Source organism: Nerophis ophidion, linkage group LG12 (genome assembly GCF_033978795.1).
Source record: "Nerophis ophidion isolate RoL-2023_Sa linkage group LG12, RoL_Noph_v1.0, whole genome shotgun sequence".
NCBI lineage: Eukaryota > Metazoa > Chordata > Actinopteri > Syngnathiformes > Syngnathidae > Nerophis > Nerophis ophidion.
The window spans coordinates 28,258,095-28,284,631 of NC_084622.1; the positions used below are offsets into that span (position 1 = coordinate 28,258,095).

At 40.6% G+C, this 26,537-nt stretch overlaps 1 protein-coding gene across 2 annotated transcripts in view; it reads left to right on the plus strand.

Annotated features, from left to right (window-relative positions):
* Positions 1–26,537, plus strand: part of LOC133563236 (growth arrest-specific protein 2) — an 83,280-nt gene that overhangs the window by 51,085 nt on the left and 5,658 nt on the right. For both annotated transcript variants that reach the window (XM_061917256.1, XM_061917255.1), the window contains exons 5-7: positions 648–711; positions 3,548–3,746; positions 3,844–3,951. In XM_061917256.1, coding sequence (XP_061773240.1) covers positions 648–711; positions 3,548–3,746; positions 3,844–3,951 — 371 coding nt within the window. The remainder of the gene's footprint in view (positions 1–647; positions 712–3,547; positions 3,747–3,843; positions 3,952–26,537) is intronic.

Below are 26,537 nucleotides of genomic sequence, written 5' to 3' on the forward strand. Positions count from 1 at the left end.
CTAGACGAAGCTAGGATAACTTACTTCAAAAAGACGAAGTAAAACAAAGAAACAAAATGTTAACTAAAAACGCTAGACAAGGCTAGGATATAAAATAAGCAAACCTGAGAGGAGCACAAGACAGACTTGAAAGACTGTAAGTTTGTAGGAGGCCAAGACACATGCGAGAGAACTTGCAGTGGAATACAAAGTTCCGGCACTGACAGGCCGTCAGCACCCAGACTAAATAGACCACCTAATCAGCTTTCAGGTGTGCACGATTGCCCAGCGTCAGCTGCACTCCAGACTGTGGGCGAGAGCGAGAGTAAAACATGATGTGCAAAACACAGAAAAACATGAAAAATACAGTTTACCACAAGGTCCTCTTCAAACAAACAGGCTTTGCGTACTGTTACCACTTCTACTATTTGTATTCCACTCCTCCTGGTTCTGCCACATAATTAAACAACTTAAAAACAACACACTTTTAGTGTCTTACCATTGTCATCCATGTGTTCCATTGTGTGCAAGAAATCAACTGTTAGCATGTTAGCACATAAACAGCATCATATGTTACCATTAGTCTTGTGAGCATGTTAGCATGCTATAAATTTAATTTTTTTCTCTTGTGGCTTTTTAACAGTTTTTTCTTTTTTGTTCTTCTGAAGTTCTTCACAAGCAACCACGAGAAGTTTGTCTCTGCCTGTTACAGTTGGGACGGATAGCATCCAGGTAATTATACAGATTCACAATAAAAGTACACATATTAAACTATCTATACATGTCAAATTTTTAATAAAGCTCAAGATGTATTTGGTAAATGTATTTTTGCATGTTTTGAATACAATACTATATACAGTCATGGTCAAAAGTTTACAAACACTTGTAAAGAACATAATGTCATGGCTGTCTTGAGTTTCCAATAAGTTGTACAAATCTTATTTTTTTGTGATAGAGTGATTGGAGCACACACTTGTTGGCCACAAAAAACATTCATGAAGTTTGGTTCTTTTATGAATTTATTATGGGTCTTCTGAAAATGTGAGCAAATCTGCTGGGTCAAATGTATACATACAGCAATGTTAAAGTCAATATTTGGTTACATGTCCCTTGGCAAGTTTCACTGCATTAAGGAGTGTTTGGTAGCCACAAGCTTCTGGTTGAATTTTTGACCACTCCTCTTGTCAAAATTGGTGTAGTTCAGCTAAATGTGTTGGTTTTCTGACATGGACTTGTTTTTTCATCATTGGTCACATGTTTAAATCAAATCAAATCAACTTTATTTATAAAGCACATTTAAAATTTACCACAGGGGTAGCCAAAGTGCTGTACAATGGGCAGGTTAAAAGATACTACGAGAACCGAGCAAACAACACAACACAAACAGAACATGATAAAAAAATTGATAAATAAAACAAAACATAAAAACAGGTTCACAGCAGGTGTATAACGGGGCGCCATTGCAGGATGGATATCACTTAGTGTTAAAAGCCAAGGAATAAAAGTAAGTTTTTAAGAGAGATTTAAAAACAGGAAGAGAGGAGGCTTGTCTAACACTCAGAGGTAGGTCGTTCCAGAGCTGGGGAGCAGCAGCGGCGAAAGCTCTGTCACCTCTAAGCTTCAGCCTTGTGTCAGGGACCGTCGGTAGCAGCTGATCGGCTGATCTTAGAGATCGGGTGGGGCAGTAAGGCTGAAGGAGGTCGGAGAGATCTGTTGGCGCGAGGTTGTATAGACATTTAAAAACAAATAGAAGGAGTTTAAAATTGATTGGAAAGCGCACAGGGAGCCAGTGAAGGGACGCTAATATAGGGGTGATGTGCTCACGTGGCAGGCGGGCGAGGGAGGCCTGGCTAATGCCGACATACAGGGCATTGCAGTAGTCTAAACGATTCGAGATAAAGGCATGAATTTAATTCTCGAGATCATGTCCTGACAGAAGCGGTTTCACTTTCGCTATTTGGCGTGATTGATAAAAGCTTTTTTGAACGACGCTGCTGATTTGTTTTTCGAATTTAAAATCTGAGTCGAACTTTACCCCTAGGTTTGTGACACAGTCGCTGAGATACGGGGTCAGAGTGCCGAGGTCAACGTTGGGGGAGGGAGAGCGACTTGGACCGAACAACATAACTTCTGTTTTGTCTTCATTTAAGCTCAGGAAGTTAGCTGAAAGCCAGGCTTTGATGTCGTGCAGACAGTCAATGAGACGTTGAACCGTGTTATTTTGTGCCATGGGAAAATACATCTGGCAATCATCGGCATAAAAATGAAATGCAATATCATACTTCCTAAAAATAGAACCAAGGGGGAGAAGGTAAAGCGCAAATAGGATTGGGGCAAGGATTGAGCCCTGGGGGACACCGTGTGGTAGAGAAGCTGTGGAAGACATAAAACTGTCTATTTTTTCACAGAAACTCCTGTCAGCTATGTACGACCGGAACCAGTTGAGGGCGGCGCCCTTAATAAACACACAGTTCTTAAGACGAGTGACGAATGCAGCAGACAGATCTAAAAGCACCAGGACGACATATTTACCAGAATCAGTTGACAGGAGGATATCGTTAAAAACTTTTAGAAGCGCTGACTCTGTGCTGTGGAGGGCTTTAAAACCGGACTGGAACAGCTCAGTGATACCATTATCCTCTAAGAAGGGCAACAACTGACTGTAGACAACCTTCTCTAATATTTTGGAAATGTACGGAAGATTAGAGATATGTCTAAGGTTAGAGAGGAGAGAGGGGTCGAGGCTTGGTTTTTTAAGTAGAGGTCATACCACTGCATGTTTAAACTCTACTGGAACTATTCCAGAAGAGAGGCTACTATTGATAATGTTAAGGACACTTGATCCAATAGTAGCAAATACCTCCTTAAACAGGCGAGGTGGGAGGGCATCTGCAGGAAAACCAGAGGGCTTCATATGACTAACTGTCATTTAAAAAAGAAAAGGACACCGGCTCAAACTGATGGAAAACAGAAGAGAAATGCAGAGGAACAGAAGGGTCATATGAAGGCTGGGATAAACTGGCTCTAGTTGACACAATTTTAAGTCAGGACTTTGGGAAGGCCATTCTAAAACTTTGATTTTAGAATGGCCTTCCCAAAGTCCTGAGTTAAACCCCATTGAGAACATGTGGACAATGCTGAAGAAACAAGTCCATGTCAGAAAACCAACACATTTAGCTGAACTTCACCAATTTTGTCAAGTGGAGTGGTCAAAAATTCCACCAGAAGCTTGTCAGAAGCTTGTGGATGGCTACCAAAAGCGCCTTATTGCAGAGAAACTTGGCAAGGGACATGTGACCAAATATTAACATTGCTGTATGTATACTTTTGACCCAGCAGATTTGGTCACATTTTCAGTAGACCCATAGTAAATTCATAAAAGAACCAAACGTCATGAATATTTTTTGTGACCAACAAATATGTGCTCCAATCACTCTATCACAAGAAAATAAGAGTTGTAGAAATGATTGGAAACTCAACACAGCCATGGCATTTTGTTCTTTACAAGTGTATGTACATTTTTGATCGCGACTGTACATACTACAGTAAGGACTGTTTGCCCCGATAGGTACAACGTGGAGCCTCCTGGCCTTATAAAACTGGAAAAGGAGATAGAACAGGAAGAAAAAGCACCTCTACCTCCTCTGTCGCCCGCATCCCTCGTTCAACCCCTTCCTCCATCTCCCTCGTGGTCTCCATCCCCGTCCCCAACACCTCCTAAAGTCACGTCGAGCAAGAAGAGCTCAGGGAACCTGCTTGATGATGCTGTAAGTCAGCATTTCTGATCGTTGACCTCTGAGGGCAAACAGGTATAACACTGTCTGTGTGTGTGTGTGTGTGTCTGTGTGTGTGTTTGCCTTACAGGTAAGAAACATCGCTGACGACCCACCCTGCAGGTGTCCAAGTAAATTCCACGTTGAGAGACACTCACAGGGTCGATATCGTGTGGGAGAGAAAATGCTTTTTATACGCGTGAGTATATGTTGAGCACATTGGCTGAAGCTTAAACAGCATCTTATAAGCGTTACAAATTGGTATTAAATATACAAAACCCAAAAAGTTGGAACGTTGTTTAATTCGTAAATAAAAACAATACATCCATCCATCCATCCATTTTCTACCGCTTATTTCCTTTTGGAGTTGCGGGGGGCGCTGGCGCCTATCTCAGCTACAATCCAATGATTTGTAAATCTTTTTCAACTTGTACTCAATTGAATAGACTGCAAAGACAAGATACTTAAGGTTCGAATTGAAAAAACTAATTATTTTTTTGCAATAATCATTATTTGCAAATGCACAGGGGCATTTTTACCACTATGTCACATGGCCTTTCCTTTTAACAACACTCAGTAAATGTTTGGGAACGGAGGAGACCAATTTTTGAAACTTTTCAGGTGGAATTCTTTCCCATGCTTGCTTGATGTACAGCTTAAGTTGTTCAAAAGTCCAGGGTCTCCGTTGTATTTTACGCTTCATATTGTGCCACACATTTTCAATGGGAGACAGGCTGGACTACAGGCAGGCCAGTCTAGTACCTGCACTCTTTTACGACGAAGCCATGCTGTTGTAACACGTGACTTGGCATTGTCTTGCTGAAATAAGCAGGGGCGTCCATGATAACTTTGCTTGGATGGCAACATATGTTGCTCCAAAACTTGTATGTACCTTTCAGCATTAATGGTGCCTTCACAGATGTACATTATAAGTTACACATGCCTTGGGCACTAATACACCCCCATACCTTCACAGATAATGGCTTTTCAACGTTGTACCTATAACAGTCCGGATGATTCTTTTACTCCTTGTTCTGGAGGACACGACATCCAGTTTCCAAAAACAATTTGAAATGTGGACTCGTCAGACCACAGAACTCTTTTCCACTTTGCAACAGTCCATCTTAGATAAGCTCGGGCCCAGTGAATTTCTGGGTGTTGTTGATAAATGGCTTTTGCTTCGCATAGAAGTTTTAAATTTCAATGGCGAAATCCCTAAATTCCTTGCAATAACTTGTTGAGAAATGGAGAAATGTTATTCTTAAACTGTTCGACAATTTGCTCACGCATTTGTTCAAAACGTGGTGACCATCACCCCATCCTTGCTTGTGAATGACTGAGCATTTCATGGAAGCTGCTTTTATACCCAATCATGGCACCCACCGGTTCCCAATTAGCCTGTTCACCTCTGAGATGTTCCAAATAAGTGTTTGATGAGCGTTCCTTAACTTTGTCAGTCTTTTTTGCCACTTGTGCCAGCTTTTTTAAATGATGTTGCAGGCATCAAATTCCTAATGAGCTAATATTTGCAAAAAATAAAGTTTTCCACTTTGAACATTAAATATGTTGTCTTTGCAGTCTATTGAATTGAATATAAGTTGAAAATGATCTGCAAATAATTGTATTCTGTTTTTATTTACGATTTACACAATGTGCCTACTTCACTGGTTTTGGGCTTTGTAATATGTTTAAAGACTAATGTGCAAGCAGATGCAACACAAAAGGCTGGATGCAAGTAAATATATTTCAGTGTGCCACATTATAACAATAGAAACACATCTTTAAGCAGGTTTAAAGTTCTTGTATTATGCAAAATTCACTTTTTGATTATGTTTTAAGAGTAGAATATGTCCCTACAGCCAAACATGAAAACATTTACAGTATCACCTCCCTCACTTGCCTTCCTTGCATACTCTTTTGCTTTTCAATAATAAGCTCACATATTTTGTCCTTGTTTTTTAATAGTTTCCCCATATTTATCTGGCATTTAAAAAACACAGGACATGAAAATAATCCTCTCGTACGTTGGTGCAGCATTTGCCGGTCTGGTTGTAAACATTTGTGAAACATACTCTAATATACGAGTAAAGTCAGGCCTTCAAAATAAAAGCACACCACTAAAACATGGTTGCACTCTGTAGGCATTTTGATGCAGGTGGGAATTATTGAGGAAAGACCAGACTTTTCCTTGATATCCTTTATTTACAAATGCAAATGTTGACAAGTATGTATTTATTTGCTTCGCTTTTGAGAGAAGAAGCGCTCCAACAGTCAGTTTTAAAGTTTCTGGTTTTCATAATGCAATCAAAAATAAACCTCCCGACATTTCCAGAAAGCTGAGGACCTTGGCAAAGAACCAGCGTCCTCTAAAGTAGTGGTCTATTTGTTTTGTCAGAGTTACAGGAATGCTCAGTTGTTTCAATGACCTTCTGCAAAAAAATGTCTTTGCCACTATAGTTAAATAGCCTAAATGATAAAAAAGTGAGACCGAAAATGAAACCTAGAGGAACACTACTTGTATAACTAAATGCTTTGAACAAACTGACTGTATCTACAGTAAACAAACAACAACAACACATAGTTACATAAATCACATAAATACAATAAAAAAAATGTAACTGTCAAATAAAGACAGGACTTAAAAAGGTGCCATGAGGAACGCCTCAGTTATGTAAATCACAAGTTTTGACCACAGTGTTGTTTGCAAGCAAGCTTCAAATGTCAATGATCTACCAATGTGTTTACAGTGATCCAAGTTACTCTATACAACAGGGCACACACGGTTTTAGAAATTTGTTGCAAAAATGTTGGTGTCCCAAGTTTTGAACTGAACTCAGGGGGCCGGTATGGTGTTATACCAGTGGCGGGCCGTGCGTTTCCCACCTAGGCCTTCGGTGATGTCTGACTTCAATGATTACCTCTAAAAATACCATCATTAATGTCCCCACATGACCAGAACTGGAGAAATACTATACAGAAACACATTTACTAGGCATTGTACCACATCAGGGCAGCACGGTGGTGCCGGGGTCAATGAATGTGCCTCACAATACAAAGGTCCTGAGTAGTCCTGAGTTCAATCCCGGGTTCTCCCCATTACTGCGTGGGTTCCCTCTGAGTACTCCGGCTTCCTCCCACCTCCAAAGACATGCACCTGGGGATAGGTTGATTGGCAACACTAAATTGGCCCTAGTGTGTGAATGTGAGTGTGAATATTGTCTGTCTATCTGTGTTGGCCCTGCGATGAGGTGGCGACTTGTCCAGGGTGTACTCCGCCTTCCGCCCAAATGCAGCTGAGATAGGCTCCAGCGAACCCGAACGGGACAGGCGGTAGAAATGGATGGATGGAAGAACCACGTCAACAGTGTACAAAACGGGTTATTTTCTGGCCCATTTAAAAATCATTAAACCCGTGTCAGCAATTAAAACATATCTTATGTGGTGCTGATATATATATATATATATATATATATATATATATATATATATATATATATATATATATATATATATATATATATATATATATATATATATATAGGGGTGTGGGAAAAAATCGATTCGAATATGAATTGAATCGTTTACGTTGTGCAATTCAGAATCAATTCTCATTTTTTAAAAATCGATTTTTAGTTTTATTTATTTTATTTTTTTTAAATCAATCCAACAAACCACTACACAGTAATACCATAACAATGCAATCCAATTCCAAAACCAAACCTGACCCAGCAACACTCAGAACTGCAATAAACAGAGCAATTGAGAGGAGACAAACACCACACAGAACAAACCAAAAGTAGTGAAACAAAAATTAATATTATCAACAACAGTATCAATATTAATTATAATTTCAGCATAGCAGTGATTAAAAATCCCTCACTGACATTATCATTAGACATTTATAAATAATAAAAAAGAACAATAGTGTCACAGTGGCTTACACTTGCATCGCATCTCATAAGCTTGACAACACACTGTGTCCAATGTTTTCACAAAGATAAAATAAGTAATATTTTTGGTTCGTTTAATAGTTAAAACAAATTTACATTATTGCAATCAGTTGATAAAACATTGTCCTTTACAATTATAAAAGCTTTTTTTTTTAAAATCTACTACTCTGCTAGCATGTCAGCAGACTGGGGTAGATCCTGCTGAAATCCTATGTATTGAATGAATACAGAATCGTTTTGAATCGGAAAAATATCGTTTTTGAATCGAGAATCGAATCGAAAAAATCGATATATTATCGAATCGTGACCCCAAGAATCGATATTGAATCGAATCGTGGGACCGGGATAGCTTAGCTAGCTTCCGGGGTTAGCCGACATTGTCTCACAAGATGTAGTTTCTCTTTAAATATCCTTCTTGAAAATGGCATTGCAAATATATGTGTTGTCTTGTCTGATCATAAAAGATGCAGACGAGGCGTGTTGGCTGACTTTTGAAAGTTTACTCCACAGCGTGCTCGTCAATAACATGGCTACATTCAACAAGCTAAACGGGGCTACTGCCATTCTCTTCACTACTCTGGCATGCTGGGTAATGGAGTTCTTATATTACCTAGCTTATAACATTCAATATATATTGGATTTAGGCCCGCTAGAAAGCCTTACTGACAACTTATGATCTGATTGGCTATTGCAACTGTCTATCAACTGTATGTGCGCCCGCATTGCTGAATCTGAAGGCCTGGGGCAGATTTGGTACAGCATGGCAACATAAGCTAGCTGAATTCTGATTGGATACAAACTAAAACTAAAAACAACAGCGCTGGAAGAAGCATAATATGACACAAATAGAATATTTAGGAAAAATAAATAAAAAACATTGATCTTTAATTAGGATTTCTGGTTATGTTAGGCCAGCAGAAAAGTATAACAGTTATACCCAGTTAAATAGTTACTGCCTAGTTGAAGCCCTCCCGTGTATACAGGAACAGGGGGAAGCTTTAAAAAATGCACCTTAAAATAAAACGTAGCGTTCTGCCAACTATCTGGCTGTCTTTTTTTTCTTAAATACAGCTCTGGATGTGGATCTGTACAGGTTAATTTATAAATGGTTGATTTATATAGGCGAGTAATGTAAAGTTTTGTACCTGACAAGTTACAGGTTAATATTGTGTCAGGTGACTTCATTTCATAGATCATATTATATATACAATACCACCTTTATTTAATCAGATAAGAAACCCATTGAGATCAAGGTCTCTTTCACAAGGGTGACCTGGCCAAGAGATCAACAGCACGGCCACCGCTGCTCCCCTCACCTCCCAGGGGGTGATCAAGGGTGATGGGTCGAATGCAGAGAATAATTTCCCCACACCTAGTGTGTGTGTGTGTGTGTGTGTGTGTGTGTGTGTGCGTGTGTGTGTGTGTGTGTGAGACAATCATTAGTACTTTAACTTTAACACATGTCACAGAGCAGTTTCAGAAAAGTAATATGTTAGACAGGGGTCACCAACGCGGGTAGCTCGTAAGGACCAGATGAGTAGCGCGCTGGCCTGTTCTAAAAATAGCTCAAATAGCAGCACTGACCAGTGAGCTGCCTCTATTTTTTAAATTTAATTTATTTACTAGCAAGCTGGTCTCGCTTTGCTCGACATTTCTAATTCTAAGAGAGACAAAACTCAAATAGAATTTGAAAATCCCCAAAAATATTTTAAAGACTTGGTCTTCACTTGTTTAAATAAATTCATTAATTGTTTTACTTTGTTTCTTATAACTTTCAGAAAGACAATTTTAGAGAAATAATACAACCTTAAAAAGGATTTTAGGATTTTTAAACACATATACCTTTTTACCTTTTAAATTCCTTCCTCTTCTTTCCTGACAATTTAAATCAATGTTCAAGTATATGTTTTTTTATTGTAAAGAATAATAAATACATTTCAATTTATTTTTTCATTTTAGCTTCTGTTTTTTCGACAAAGAATATTTGTGAAATAAATCTTATTTCAAAGTCTTTTGAATTTCTTTTAAAATTTTTGTTCTGGAAAATATAGAACACGTAATGATTTGTCTTTGGTAGAAATAATTGTCCAATTTGTTATATATTCTAACAAAGTGCAGATTGGATTTTAACGTATTTAAAACATGTCATCAACATTCTAAAATAAATCTTAACCAGGAAAAATTACTAATGATTTTCCATATATTCTTTTTTTTTATTTTTTCAAAAAGATTCGAATTAGGTAGTTTTTCCACTTCATTTTTTTCGGTTGAATTTTGAATTTTAAAGAGTCGAAATTGAAGATAAACTATGTTTCAAAATTAAATTTTGCATTTTTTTCGTGTTTTCTGCTGTTTTTTCATCATTCATTCTCTACAAAAAACCTTCCGTAAAAGGAAAAAAAAATGTACGACGGAATGACCCATTTTTATATATATATATATATATATATATAGATTTATTTATTAAAGGAAAATTGAGCAAATTGGCTATTTCTGGCAATTTATGTAAGTGTGTATCAAACTGGTAGCCCTTCGCATTAATCAGTACCCAAGAAGTAGCTCTTGGTTTCAAAAAGGTTGGTGACCCCTGCGTTAAGACATTCATTTTAAAAGGCATAAAAGAGAACTGTAAAACAATAAAGATTTACAACTTTTTGAAAACACAGGCATTGTGCAAACGTCTCCCACTATCTGATAGAAGACAGTCAGGAATGGAAGTCAACCATTGTGCCAATTGTTCATATATTTTACTGCAAATGTAATACCAGATCATTTCCCATCATCCCCCGCCTAGCATAATGTGATTCATTGGCTACTATGGAAAAGTAATAATCATCTGATCTCATGACCGAGTTATTCCGTATTCCAAAAAATGTTATCAAGTACCAGATTCTGTGCCTTTTCATTGAATCTGTTTGTCCAGATGGGAGGGTTACTCAACTTTCCCTGAGCATAGAAGGAGGAGATACATTCTCCATCTGGGACAGAATTAGATTCATATATCGTTGGTCCTCATGGGATGTTGGTTACTTGGCAACCCACAAGCTAAATTCACACCAATGGAGGCTCCACAGAGGAGACGATTCACTCTTGGCTGCCCTCTGTTGTTATTATATTATATTGCAGCTACACATAACCCAATCGCACTGGGATGGAATCAAAGATACTGTCGGTCTGAAAGTAAAACAGACATAATTTTATTCGCCCAAAATCTCTACAGCTAGAAGGAACACGACATGTTGCGTAAGCTGTTATTTATTATTTTCTAAAGCCTTTTGTATAACTTACTCAGTCTTCTTCCTTTGGTTGCTGGGCAACCAAGGACAAGGAGTGTTGCTCACACGAGGCATCAGTATACACTACATCTTCGGTAAGAAGAATATTTATTATTTCTGAAATCAATTTAGCTCAAACATGCATCTGGACTGTTATGTCCACTCACTGGTCACATCGTTAGGTACACAATCCAAGAGTTGTAACATGCAGCCTCAAAAATGATGCTAAGTTTTGATTGACAGCCCGAGAACAGTGGTTTACTCTTTTGAGGGTTCTCAATCAATCAATCTTTATTAATAAACCGCTTTTCATACTTAAAAGAAATGTAAAACAAAGTGCTTTACAAACAATACTCTGATGACCACACACACACACACACACACACACACACACACACACACACACACACACACAGTCTCTCTCTCTCTCTTGTAATTGTTACCTTCTTGCGCACTCCGAAAAATGCCTGCCTCTTTAAGACCACCCTCTCTAGATATGTAAAGATTTCTATTAACAACATTATTAATATGTACAAACTATACAAATATACAAACAAATTTATTGTTGTTGTTTTTTTTGTAATTGGTTTTTAATCTTCATTATTTACTTCAAGTTATTACAGTATGTCTTTATATACATATTTATTTCATTTGTTTTATTAATTTTGGCCAAAGGGGGTGCATTTGAAATTCTTACACTCACTTATTACATATGTTAAGCCAGCGTTTCTCAAAGTGTGGGGCGGGCCCCACTGGTGGGGAATAGAGACATGACAGGTGGGGCGCGAGGAATGGGAGGAAATTTCACTTTAATTTTGTATTTTAATTTTTTTTAAATTATATTCTTAGATTTTTTTTTACAACCCCATTTTCTATACAAACTGTAAATCACTTTGTGATTGTGTCTGTGAAATCCGCTATATAAATTAATGTAAATTACTTATTTTTCTGGTAGGCTTCAAATTTTTAGGTCGGAGCGAGAGTTAGACAGATGCAACAGTAACTAATGGGGGCGGGGCTAAGCGGAAGAAACTTTCGCGCAGATAAGTAGCAGGCTAATGTGTGGACCACAATTATACAAAATGGATAAATTGGCTTCATATAGAGTTGCATACAGAATTGCTCAATGCAAAAAAACCACACACAATAGCAGAGCAGCTAATTCTCCCCGCTGCAATAGACATGGTGTCAGTCATGCTTGACGAGACAAGCGCAGCAAAATTAAAAGCTGTCCCACTGTTAAACGACACAGTTGCGAGACGTATATGCAACATTGCAAGTGATTTTGAGGGACAACTCGTAGACAATTAAAATAAAATAATTTTGCTTTACAAGTGGACGAAGCTACTGACGGCAATAAAGACTGCCTGTTCATCGCATACGTCTGCTTTGTAAATGGCGAGTCACTGTGCAAGGATTTGCTGTTTTGCAAATACAAAAAAAATAGAGCCAGTACTGATGGCTGTTCAAGATAATGGACAGTTTCCTCAAAGAACACAACCTTAAATGGGAAAACTGTGTGGGCTTTTGCTCTGATGGCGCACAGACCATGGCAGGGTCAAGAAACGGGCTGCAGGCTCTAATAAAGAGGGTTGCGCCAAATGCACATTGGACACACTGTGTCATTCACTAGGAAGCACTCGCGTCAAGGCAGCTCAGCCCTGAACTCAATGAGGTTTTAACAGATGTTGTGAGCGTGGTAAATTTGATCAAAACACGAAAAAGTGGCACTTTTAATTAATTTATTATTGAACTTGATGCAAGTTATTTGATTTATTATTGAACTTGATGCAAGTTATTTGATTTATTATTGAACTTGATGCAAGTTATACCACGGCTGCACAGTTATTTTATTTAATATCGAACTTGATGTTATTTTATGTTATTGAGTTTGAATGTATACAACTTGAGGTTACTTGATGTTCAATAAATTTGAAAATATTAAGCTTGGCATTAGCGTTCTGTTTGGGCAATGGGGGCAGGTGGGGCTTGAAAACTCCCCATTGTCCAAAGTGGGGGATGACAAAAAAAGTTTGAGAACCAGTGTGTTAAGCAAAGGGGAGCACTTCAAATTTTTACACACATTTGTTATTTCATATGTTGACCAGAGGGGGAGCACTTTTAAAAGTGACACAGTTAATTTGAAAAATCCCTCCTTTTTGGGTACATCCTAATTTTGATAGATTTCACCACCAGGGGTGCAAATGGGACATTCTCTATTAGATGCAATGATGCAACGTTTTGGTCCTAACTTGGTCCTCATATGGAAGGTACTTTTCCTTGTTGATGTCTCAAGAAGGTTAGAAATACAATAACACACACACACGCACACGCACACACTTCTTTTTTGTTTTTTTAACTATCCGAATATTTTCTGCAGGGTGCTCAAACAAAATCGTTTCCCATTCTAATCGTGATTTTTATATGTTCCCATTCTAAATCAATACGTAATTTTGGAGAACAGTTTATAAAAAACACAACTAAAGTTGTATTTGTATACCTTCTCTGTTGCTTTGGAAACCCTAACTGGGATTGGGTTGGAGTTGTATTTATTTTATTTTTTTTTTCAGTTCAGTTCAGTTTCAGTTTATTTGGAACATGCATTCGATGCAATGTAATGCATTACACAATTCCAGTTGTTTCATTACAGCACGTCCGAAAAGGAGTAGGAAGAAGCAGAGCTTATATAAACCTACCCCATATCATACCATAGCAATTTTATCCTATTACCTTGTTCTCTGTAACAGAACAGTAAACACATAAATAATAAATAAATACTATACCATAGTAATAATAAAAAAAAATGAAATACATAAATGATCTTTGTCTCCAAAAAAAAAAAAGGAAAAAAAAGGGTTCAAGATGTTCATCATAATTCTTGTTCTGTGTACATTGTGAAAACTTGTAGTTTGAACAGTCTCTTAATCTGAATCATATTGGTGCTCATTTTCTCTTATTTGATTAATTAAAATTCTGTGATTTTTGTAAATAAAATAAAAAAATAAATGTGAAAAAAGACAACACTACTTATAAGTCATACATCAGCAGCCAAGAGGAGTTTTTTTTGTAGAATCTAACCTGGTTTGAAAAGTTTGTGTTGAGAATCGTGTTGAATCAAGAATCGACTCTGAATCAAATCCTCACCCCAAGAATCGGAATCAAATTGAATCGTGAGTTGCCTAAAAATTTCCACCTTTATAATTTTCACTATTAATAATATTGACAATGCACTGGGGAGGAGACCCCGCCCCAAGTGGAGGAGTTCAAGTACCTCGGAGTCTTGTTCACAAGTGAGGGAAGAGTGGATCGGGAGGTCGACAGGCGGATCGGTGCGGCATCTTCAGTAATGCGGACGCTGTATCGATCCGTTGTGGTGAAGAAGGAGTTGAACCGGAAGGCAAAGCTCTTAATTTACCGGTCGATCTACGTTCCCATCCTCACCTATGGTCATGAGCTTTGGGTCATGATGAAAAGGACAAGATCACGTTTACAAGCGGCCGAAATGAGTTTCCTCCGCCGGGTGGCGGGGCTCTCCCTTCGAGATAGGGTGAGAAGCTCTGCCATCTGGGAGGAGCTCAAAGTAAAGCTGCTGCTCCTCCACATCGAGAGGAGCCAGATGAGGTGTTTTAGGCATCTGGTCAGGATGCCACCCGAATTCCTCACTCGGAAAGTGTTTAGGGCAAGTCTGACCGGTAGGAGGCCACGGGGAAGACCCAGGACATGTTGGGAAGACTATGTCTCCCGGCTGGCCTGGGAACGCCTCGGGATCCCTCGGGAAGAGCTGGACAAAGTGGCTGGGGAGAGGGAAGTCTGGGCTCCCTGCTTCGGCTGCAGTCCCCGCGACCCGACCTCAGATAAGCGGAAGAAGATAGATGGATTATGCACTGTAAAAAAATATGTGAATTTTAAAGCATACACCAGTATTATTTCACAGTAATGTACTGTGATCTAAATATTCTGTAAAATTACAACAATTTCCTGTAAGAATCACAGTACCCTCCTATTTTACAGTAAATTACAATAGATGTTACTGTGAAAGTAATGCAATTATTACCCAGTATTTTACTGCATGTAAACTTACAATGCAAATTCTAATATAGTTAAAATATGGCTTCCTTCATTGTTGTATTATATTACTACCTTTCTGATGTCCAATACTATCTATGTCAGGGGTCGGGAACCTTTTTGGCTGAGAGCCATGAAAGCCAAATATTTAAAAATATATTTCCGTGAGAGCAATATAATATTATTGACACTGAATACAACTGTCAAGTTCAAACACTGATGACATCTATTAAACAGACAAGAAGCAAGAAATTAAACAGAGACTGGATTCAATTTAGCTCAATGAGGAGAAACGCGTAGACCTGTGCCCTTGTACAGTGTCGTCCCACGCTCTGACAAGAGAATTCTATGCCTCCTCTTTTATTTCGACTTTCCCTGATTACAACAACTAAATGCGTGCATCTCTTATTATTTTTAATAACATTTTTATTCTGAAGGTAACCAATAATAAATGAAAATTATAAAGTCATACCTGAAAGTTGGATGCGGTGAACGCCAGTGTCTCTGAGGGAATACGAAGAGCCAAGATCACAGCTGCCTTTTTTAGTTGCAGGATGAGGTCGCATAATCCACTCAAGTCTCCGGTAATATCACAATTTTCCCATCCAAAAACTTGCTGGTTGACGTAGAGAAACATGTTCTCTTGACCGCTGTATGTTAAAGCTTCACAACAAACAAAGAAAGACCAGCTGTGTTTCGGTTGCTAAAGGCAGCTGCAATCCACTGCTCTACACCAACAACATTCTTATTTGACGTCTCCATTATTAATTGAACAAATCACAAAAGATTCAGCAACACAGATGTCCAAAATACTGTGTAATTATGCGATGAAAAGAGACTACTTTTAGCCGTGTGTGATGCTGGGAGAACATGTCCGCTCCAACCAATAACGTCATAAGCACATGTCAACATAAGCGTCATCATTCCGCGACGTTTTTAACAGGATACCTCGCGGGAAATTTTAATTGCAATTTAGTAAACTAAAACGGCCGTATTGGCATGTGTTGCAATGTTAATATTTCATCATTGATAAATGATAAATGATAAATGGGTTGTACTTGATATATAAACTATCTGACTGCGTGGTCGGTAGTAGTGGCTTTCAGTAGGCCTTTAACACTGTGATTACCAGCAGAATTATTAATTACTTATCGTGTTAAGCAACATCAGCTAAGATTTATCTGAGAGCCATATGCGGTCATCAAAAGAGCCACATTTGGCTCGAGAGCCCTAGGTTCCCTACACCTGATCTATGTAGTCAGTATTTACAAAATGAAACAATGGGAATCAAATGGAAGTAAAGTGGCAGGGCATTAAACTTTACAGTACACTGCATGTGTGTGTGTGTATATATATATATATATATATATATATATATATATATATATATATATATATATATATATATATATATATATATATATATGTATATATGTATATATGTATATATATATATATATATATATATATATATATATATATATATATATATACTCCTCTCTGAGCTGCTACCCTACCGTGGTAGAGAAGTTTGCGTGTCCCAATGATCCTAGGGGCTATGTTGTCTGGGGGCTTTCATGCCCCCTGGTAGGGTCTCCCAAGACAAACAGGTCCTAGGTGAGGGATCAGACAAAGAGCAGCTCAAAGACTTCTATGGAATTACAACAAAATGAACTCAGATTTCCCTCGCCCGGACGCGGGTCACCGGGGCCCCGCTCTGGAGCCAGGCCCGGAGTTGGGGCACGATGGCGAGCGCCTGGTGGCCGGGCCTGTCCCCATGGGGCCCGGCCGGGCACAGCCCGAAGAGGCAACGTGGGTCATCCCTCCAATGGGCTCACCACTCATAGGAGGGGCCATAGAGGTCGGGTGCATTGTGAGCTGGGCGGCAGCCGAAGGCAGGGCACTTGGCGGTCCGATCCTCGGCTACAGAAGCTAGCTCTTGGGACGTGGAACGTCACCTCACTGGGGGGGAAGGAGCCTGAGCTAGTCCGCGAGGTAGAGAAATTCCGGCTGGATATAGTCGGACTCACCTCGATGCACAGCAAGGGCTCTGGAACCAGTTCTCTCGAGAGGGACTGGACCCTCTTCCACTCTGGCGTTGCCGGCAGTGAGAGGCGACGGGCTGGGGTGGCAATTCTCGTTTCCCCCCGGCTCAAAGCCTGCACGTTTGAGTTCAACCCAGTGGACGAGAGGGTAGCTTCCCTTCGCCTTCGGGTGGGGGGACGGGTCCTGACTGTTGTTTGTGCTTACGCACCAAACAGCAGTTCAGAATACCCACCCTTTTTGGGTACACTCAAGGGAGTACTGGAAAGTGCTCCCCCGCGTGATTCCCTTGTCCTACTGGGGGACTTCAACGCTCATGTTGGCAACGACAGTGAAACCTGGAGAGGCGTGATTGGGAAGAATGGTCGCCCGGATCTAAACCCGAGTGGTGTTTTGTTATTGGACTTTAGTGCTCGTCACGGATTGTCCATAACAAACACCATGTTCAAACATAAGGGTGTCCATATGTGCTCATGGCACCAGGACACCCTAGGCCGCAGTTCCATGATCGACTTTGTAGTTGTGTCATCGGATTTGCGGCCTTATGTTTTGGACACTCGGGTGAAGAGAGGGGCGGAGCTTTCTACCGATCACCACCTGGTGGTGAGTTGGCTGCGATGGTGGGGGAGGATGCCGGACAGACCTGGCAGGCCCAGACGCATTGTGAGGGTCTGCTGGGAACGTCTGGCAGAGTCTCCTGTCAGAGAGAGTTTCAATTCACACCTCCGGGAGAACTTTGAACATGTCACGAGGGAGGTGCGGGACATTGAGTCCGAGTGGACCATGTTCTGAACCTCTATTGTCGAGGCGGCTGATTGGAGCTGTGGCCGCAAGGTTGTTGGTGCCTGTCGTGGCGGTAATCCCAGAACCCGTTGGTGGACACCAGCAGTGAGGGATGCCGTCAAGCTGAAGAAGGAGTCCTATCGGGTTCTTTTGGCTCATAGGACTCCGGAGGCAGTGGACGGGTACCGACGGGCCAAGCGGTGTGCAGCTTTAGCGGTCGCGGAGGCAAAAACTCGGACATGGGAAGAGTTCGGGGAAGCCATGGAAAAAGACTTCCGGACGGCTTCGAAGCGATTCTGGACCACCATACGCCGCCTCAGGAAGGGGAAGCAGTGCACTATCAACACCGTGTATGGTGCGGATGGTGTTCTGCTGACTTCGACTGCGGATGTTGTGGATCGGTGGAGGGAATACTTCGAAGACCTCCTCAATCCCACCAACACGTCTTCCTTTGAGGAAGCGGTGCCTGGGGAATCTGTGGTGGACTCTCCTATTTCTGGGGCTGAGGTCGCTGAGGTAGTTAAAAAGCTCCTCGGCGGCAAGGCCCCAGGGGTAGATGAGACCCGCCCGGAGTTCCTTAAGGCTCTGGATGCTGTGGGGCTGTCTTGGTTGACAAGACTCTGCAGCATCGCGTGGACATCGGGGGCGGTACCTCTGGATTGGCAGACTGGGGTGGTGGTCCCTCTCTTTAAGAAGGGGGACCGGAGGGTGTGTTCCAACTATCGTGGGATCACACTCCTCAGCCTTCCCGGTAAGGTTTATTCAGGTGTACTGGAGAGGAGGCTTCGCCGGATAGTCGAACCTCGGATTCAGGAGGAACAGTGTGGTTTTCGTCCTGGTCGTGGAACTGTGGACCAGCTCTATACTCTCGGCAGGGTTTTTGAGGGTGCATGGGAGTTTGCCCAACCAGTCTACATGTGCTTTGTGGACTTGGAGAAGGCATTCGACCGTGTCCCTCGGAAAGTCCTGTGGGGAGTGCTCAGAGAGTATGCGGTACCGGACTGTCTTATTGTGACGGTCCGCTCCCTGTATGATCAGTGTCACAGCTTGGTCCGCATTGCTGGCAGTAAGTCGGACACGTTTCCAGTGAGGGTTGGACTCCGCCAAGGCTATCCTTTGTCACCGATTCTGTTCATAACTTTTATGGACAGAATTTCTAGGCGCAGTCAAGGCGTTGAGGGGTTCCGGTTTGGTAACCGCAGGATTAGGTCTCTGCTTTTTGCAGATGATGTAGTCCTGATGGCTTCATCTGGCCGGGATCTTCAGCTCTCACTGGATCGGTTTGCAGCCGAGTGTGAAGCGACCGGAATGAGAATCAGCACCTCCAAGTCCGAGTCCATGGTTCTCGCCCGGAAAAGGGTGGAGTGCCATCTCCGGGTTGGGGAGGAGACCCTGCCCCAAGTGGAGTATTTCAAGTACCTAGGGGTCTTGTTCACGAGTGGGGGAAGAGTGGATCATGAGATCGACAGGCGGATCGGTGCGGCGTCTTCAGTAATGCGGACGTTGTATCGATCCGTTGTGGTGAAGAAGGAGGTGAGCCGGAAGGCAAAGCTCTCAATTTACCGGTCGATCTACGTTCCCATCCTCACCTATGGTCATGAGCTTTGGGTCATGACCGAAAGGATAAGATCACGGGTACAAGCGGCCGAAATGAGTTTCCTCCGCCGGGTGGCGGGGCTCTCACTTAGAGATAGGGTGAGAAGCTCTGCCATCTGGGAGGAGCTCAACGTAAAGCCGCAGCTCCTCCACATCGAGAGGAGCCAGATGAGGTGTTTCAGGCATCTGGTCAGGATGCCACCTGAACGCCTCCCTAGGGATGTGTTTAGGGCACGTCCAGCTGGTAGGAGGCCACGGCGAAGACCCAGGACACGTTGGGAAGACTATGTCTCCCGGCTGGCCTGGGAACGCCTCGGGATCCCCCGGGAAGAGCTAGACGAAGTGGCTGGAGATAGGGAAGTCTGGGCTTCCCTGCTTAGGCTGCTGCCCCCGCGACCCGACCTCGGATAAGCGGAAGACGATGGATGGATGGATGGATGGATGGATATATGTATATATATATATATATGTATATATATATATATATATATATATATATATATATATATATATATATGTATGTATTATATATATGTATATATATATATATATATATATATATATATATGTATGTATATATATATGTATGTATGTGTGTATGTGTATATGTGTGTGTGTATATGTATGCGGGTGTATATATGTATGTATGTATATATGTATATATATATATGTATGTTTATATATATATATGTGTGTGTATATATATATGTGCATATATATACATAAATATATATATATATATATATGTATGTGCATATATATATATATATACATATATAATGTATATATATGTATGTTTATATATATATGTGTATATATACATGTGCATATATATTTATATACATATATATTATATACATATACATATATATATATATATATATATATATATATATATATATATATATATATATATATATATATATATATATATATATATATATATATATAAACTGTATACAATGGGGCAAAAAAGTATTTAGTCAGCCACCGATTGTGCAAGTGCTCCCACTTAAAATGATGACAGAGGTCTGTAATTTTCATCATAGGTACACTTCAACTCTGAGAGACAGAATATGAAAAAAAAGTCCAGGAAATCACATTGTAGGGATTTTAAAGAATTTATTTGTAAATTATGGTGGAAATAAGTATTTGGTCACTTCAAACAAGGAAGATCTCTGGCTCTCACAGACCTGTAACTTCTTCTTTAAGAAGCTCTTCTAGCCTCCACTCGTTACCTCTATTAATGGCACATGTTTGAACTCGTTATCTGTATAAAAGACACCTGTCCACAGCCTCAAACAGTCAGACTCCAAACTCCACTATGGCCAAGACCAAAGAGCTGTTTAAGGACACCAGGAAAATAATTGTAGACCTGCACCAGACTGGGAAGAGTGAATCTACAATAGGCAAGCAGCTTGGTGTGAAAAAATCAACTGTGGGAGCAATTATCAGAAAATGGAAGACATACAAGACCCCTGATAATCTCCCTCGATCTCGGGCTCCACGAAAGATCTCATCCCGTGGGGTCAAAATGAGAATGGTGAGCAAAAATTCCAGAACCACACGGGGGGACCTGGTGAATGACCTGCAGAGAGCTAGGACCAAAGTAACAAAGGTTACAATCAGTAACACACTACGCCGACAGGGAATCAAATCCTGCAGTGCCAGACGTGTCCCCTTGCTTAAGCCAGTGCATGTGCAGGCCCGTCTGAAGTTTGCCAGAGAGCACATGGAAGAATGTCTTGTGGTCAGATGAAACCAAAATAGAACTTTTTGGTATAAACTCAACTCGTCGTGTTTGGAGGAAGAAGAATACTGAGTTGCATCCCAAGAACACCATACCTACTGTGAAGCATGGCGGTGGAAACATCATGCTTTGGGGCTGTTTTTCTGCAAAGGGGACAGGACGATTGATCCGTCTTAAGGAAAGAATGAATGGGGCCATGTATCGTGAGATTTTGAGCCAAAACCTCCTTCCATCAGTGAGAGCTTTGAATTGTTGACCAAATATTTATTTTCCACCATAATTTACAAATAAATTCTTTAAAATTCCTATAATGTGAATTCCTCGACTTTTTTATTCACATTCTGTCTCTCACAGTTGAAGTGTACCTATGATGAAAATTACAGACCTCTGTTATCATTTTAAGTGGGAGAACTTGCACAATCGGTGGCTGACTAAATACTTTTCTGCCCCACTGTATATAGTTTGTTCCTCTTATGATGCTGAGTAAAGTGTCCAAAGTGTTAGAAACACATCTTGCAAAGCACCACTGCAAAAAAGTCATCATGAAATGAATAGAATTCTTTACTAGTGCCAGTCGGTCAAAAGTAAGCTTTATTATATATTTTCTGATATTTGAGTGTGTGTGCTATATCATTTGACCTCTGTCCGTCTGTCAACTCAGTAAAGACGCTTTAATTAAAAATGCCCGCAGCTCCTTTTCCGAAAAAGCGAAGGACGCAATAGTGAGGCTCTAGGACTAAATAAATGACATTGCTGTTGTTCCACTGACTCCGCCATGTTTGCGAAAGAGGAGCTGTCAAGACTACGCTCGCGGGTTTCCATCATTCTCCATTTTGCTGAGGAGCAAGTCTCTCCAGCACGGGTTGTGTCCCAAAGCAGCGTGATTGAAACATTCTTGTCCATTAAAACCACAGTCACACAGCCTGAAGGCCTGTTGCAGCTGATTGGAAGCACCACCCTGCCTATGGCCTCCAGATTGATTCTTCTAAGAGGCTTATAAATGTTGCATGTTACACCGCTGGCTGCAGGGCAGGAAGTCTAATATCTCAGACTGAAGTGACAATCCACATCCAGGATCTCGGAACCAATTAACCACCACAGCGCTCTATAGTGTTCATTTAGTCCTCATTCTGAAGAGGACATTCTGTCTTACACAGTAATAATGTGTTGATGAGGTTGTTGGCTGATGCTTATCCTGTGAGAAACTTTTATATTGATGGCCTTGAAGAATGTGTCAGCCTCCTATTTCTTTCAGCAGGTTGCCATGGTAGCCATGCTCAAGAATGTGTCCCGGATGTGGGCAAGAATCACAATGTTGACGCAAACACTGGGGAAAAATGTACAACAAAAGTATGCAATTTCTCATGATAAAGCAGTTAAAAGTAGTTTTGGTTATTGAATGTTGAATGCAATGTATCCTATTTTATACAAAAACTGTTTTAAGTTTAAAAGAAAGTGGGTCCAACCGCATTGTATTCTCTTGTACATTATCTGCATTTTATTTTTTAAGTCTTGAGTTTGTCTTTCAAGGACAATAAAACAAACCGAAATCTGCATTAAAAAAGTTATTTATTAAAAAAACAGTTAGACAATAGGTGCAATCAACTCTAGGTGTGCTTGAAAGAAATCGATTCCTATTCATCCCAATTCTAAATTGATTCACAATTTTCAAGAAATCTACATTTTTCATATTTAAGTATTTAAGAATCAATTATTCAAAACTATATTTTTAGACTATATCCTGGCTTACTTTCTGCATGTGTACGTCATGCGTCAGCAACCAAAAAGAGGTTTTGTAACCTGTTTTAAGAAAGTTTTAATATCGCCATAGCCCTAGCTGGGCGATATGACCTTTTTTTAATATCTAGATATTTTTAGGCCATATCGCGATACACGATATATATATATATATATATATATATATATATATATATATATATATATATATATATTTTGCCTTAGCCTTGAATGAACACTTGATACATATAATCACAGCAGTATGATGATTCTATGTGTCTACATTAAAACGTTCTTCTTCATACTGCATTAATACATGCTCATTTTAAACTTTCATGCAGAGAAGGAAATCACAACTAAGTCAATTGACCAAAAGTGTATTTATTAAACAGTTATTAAGCAGTGGCACAAACATTCATGTTATTTCAAAAAAGAAAGTGCAAGATTGTCAGAGACATTTTAAAAACAAGCTATTAATGCACTTTTGTGCATGATGTCACTAAGATCACAAATCAAAACAACACTAAATTAAAGTGCACCTTTTGTACAGAAAACTACTACAATCGTTTAAAACAAATGAAGTGCACTTTTGTGCATGATGTCACACAAGATATTTCAATAACTTTTAAATAAAAATGAGCTGCATAATAGGAAATCAAATAGTGTATGTCCTTCGCTATGTGGTAGGTTCCTGGACGTTATCTCCTTCTGTTGTTGACTAGTTTTTTCATACGGTGTTGATGTGGAAATGGTTGCCTCGGCATTTTGTTGGTGTGGCACCGAACGGAGATGTTGACATGCGAAGTTTCAAGCACTCTTCACTCTCTGGCAAGTGACTTTTTAGGGGATGCTACATTTTAGCAGTAATTCTACTTTTTATACCAAAGCTTTTGCCCCACACTTGACAAATTACGGTTGACTGTTCTACAAGTGGAGGAGTTCAAGTACCTAGGAGTCTTGTTCACGAGTGAGGGAAGAGTGGACCGTGAGATCGACAGGCGGATCGGTGCGGCGTCTTCAGTAATGCGGACGTTGTACCGATCCATTGTGGTGAAAAAGGAGCTGAGCCGGAAGGCAAAGCTCTCAATTTACCGGTCGATCTACGTTCCCATCCTCACCTATGGTCATGAGCTTTGGGTCATGACCGAAAGGATAAGATCACGGGTACAAGCGTCCGAAATGAGTTTCCTCCGCCATGTGGCGGGACTCTCCCTTAGAGATAGGGTGAGAAGCTCTGCCATCCGGGAGGAACTCAAAGTAAAGCCGCTGCTCCTTCACATCGAGAGGAGCCAGATGAGGTGGTTCGGGCATCTGGTCAGGATGCCACCCGAACGCCTCCCTAGGGAGGTGTTTAGGGCACGTCCAACCGGTAGGAGGCCACGGGGAAGACCCAGGACACGTTGGGAAGACTATGTCTCCCGGCTGGCCTGGGAACGCCTCGGGATCCCCCGGGAAGAGCTAGACGAAGTGGCTGGGGAGAGGGAAGTCTGGGTTTCCCTGCTTAGGCTGTTGCCCCCGCGACCCGACCTCGGATAAGCGGAAGATGATGAATGGATGGATGTTCTACATATTCCCACTTGAAGTCAATCCACTGCCAGACGATGGACCCCCTGCTGTTTTTCTTGGGAATGAATTCTTCCTTCATTAGTTACCAGATTCGCACCTTCTTTCCCTCGTATTACAACATGCACCACAGCTAACGTTACCCATGCCACTACCTCTCTGCTCCGCGAGGACGTATACCTTATGTGACGTATGTAGGAAGGTGCGCTTGTTTTACGTCTCCGTGAGGAGAGAAGAAAGAGTGAGAAGGGTCTTTAGTGTAACACCCACAGCTAAAAGCAACTGCGTGAGATTGTATGCTCCAATATCACGATATAGTAATTTTCTATATCGCAGAGACAAAATTTTCTATATCGCCCAGCCCTATACCAAGCAATGCAAGAATCAGTTTGAATCAAGAACCATGTTGTCCCGAGAATTGATTCTGAATTGAATAGTCACCCTAAGATTCGGATTGAATCATGAGGTACCCAAAGATTACCACCTCTATTCAACATTGTTAAATAGAAATGTACTGATTTTGGGGGGTATAATTCAAAAGTGTGGTCAATTGTTGCTTGGGCAGAATGTTTTTTTTTTTTTAATGTAAAACTACTAGTTACATTATAGTTGGGTCCCAATTCACCAGCTGCATTCTTTTGAGAGTCTCGTTCAAATACAATCCACCAAAAAAATAATAATTGTATTTTCTTTACTAATGTTCCCACGACAAGACGTTTCCTGTATCCCAAGATTATTTGCACATGCTCAGTCTGCCCAGAAAGGACCAGGAAAAGTCACTTTTAAGACGATGACACAAGTTTGTTTGTGCACATTTCACTCTGTGGGAAAAAATACATATTATAACTATTTTTTCTGGTTCTGATGACAAACTTTATCGCTTGCTCGAATGCAAATGTCATCGTCTTAACACCGACTGCTTTCATATCGGAACATTTTGCATTTTTGGGTCAAGTTATAGTTTTAACAACATGTTTGTGGAGTGTGTTGAGCTTAAGTCCCGCTTAATACTACATAACCTTACCGTACGTCGTACTTCCTACTGAATTCTCATGAGATAGTTACTGGGTTCAGTGGCATTTATTAGTATGGACTTTTTGTTGCTTTTACTTTGCATACAACCCAATTCAGTAATCTCTAGCATCAAAGTGGTGCATGTAACCCGCGTGGTCCAGCCCTGCAAGTCCACAACCTGCAAAATATCTGTGAGACGTTTTTGTTTCTTCATTAAAAGACAATGTCACCAACGACCAAATCCAATTTGCTGTCTTGGTTCATTAGTACGGTTGTTTGAATCAAATGTGTAACGTGTAACACAACCTACACCCCCTGTGAAGATGTACAATGGCTTAAACCTGCACTACAACAATGTCATTTCCCCGTTGTGGGATGAATAAAAGTATATCCGATCTTATCCTATTCCTCATGGTAGCTCCAAACTTAGCATGGAACACTTCACTCAACACGGACGGCATAATGTTTCTCAAAGCTCATAGTTATGTATTCACACACAACACCAACATTTGGGTGCCAGGATGAATTGATAGAAGAAAAGTAAAACAAGATAAATCTATTTGTGGCAAGCTGGCACATAGAACAAACTTATGTTTGCCATGACCTGCCGCCTATCTTCTTTGTGTTGCAGTGTCTGGTTTCTGGGTCACAGGGCGTGGCCACCTGTGCACTCACCTGATACCCATTTCTTTTTGACTATACTTAACCTTTCCAAATCTCTTCACTCAACACTAGTAGATTTCCTGATGGTTCACCCTCCCAGTTGTGTATGTCTCCTCTGTTTTGGCTCCACTCATGCTTCTGGTTTCCAGTGGCTTAATCCCGGCGTTACGGTTGTAGTGTTAATTGTTACTTCTCCACACCTTCTGTGGGCTTTTTCTGCTCCTCACACATTTGTTATGTTATAGTTCTTTTTTCCTCACTCCTTTTTGAGTCCTCCTGTTCTGATTGATTCACATGTATTTTTCTGCTCTACGTTGGGGTCCTAAGGCTAAGCTGACCATGACAA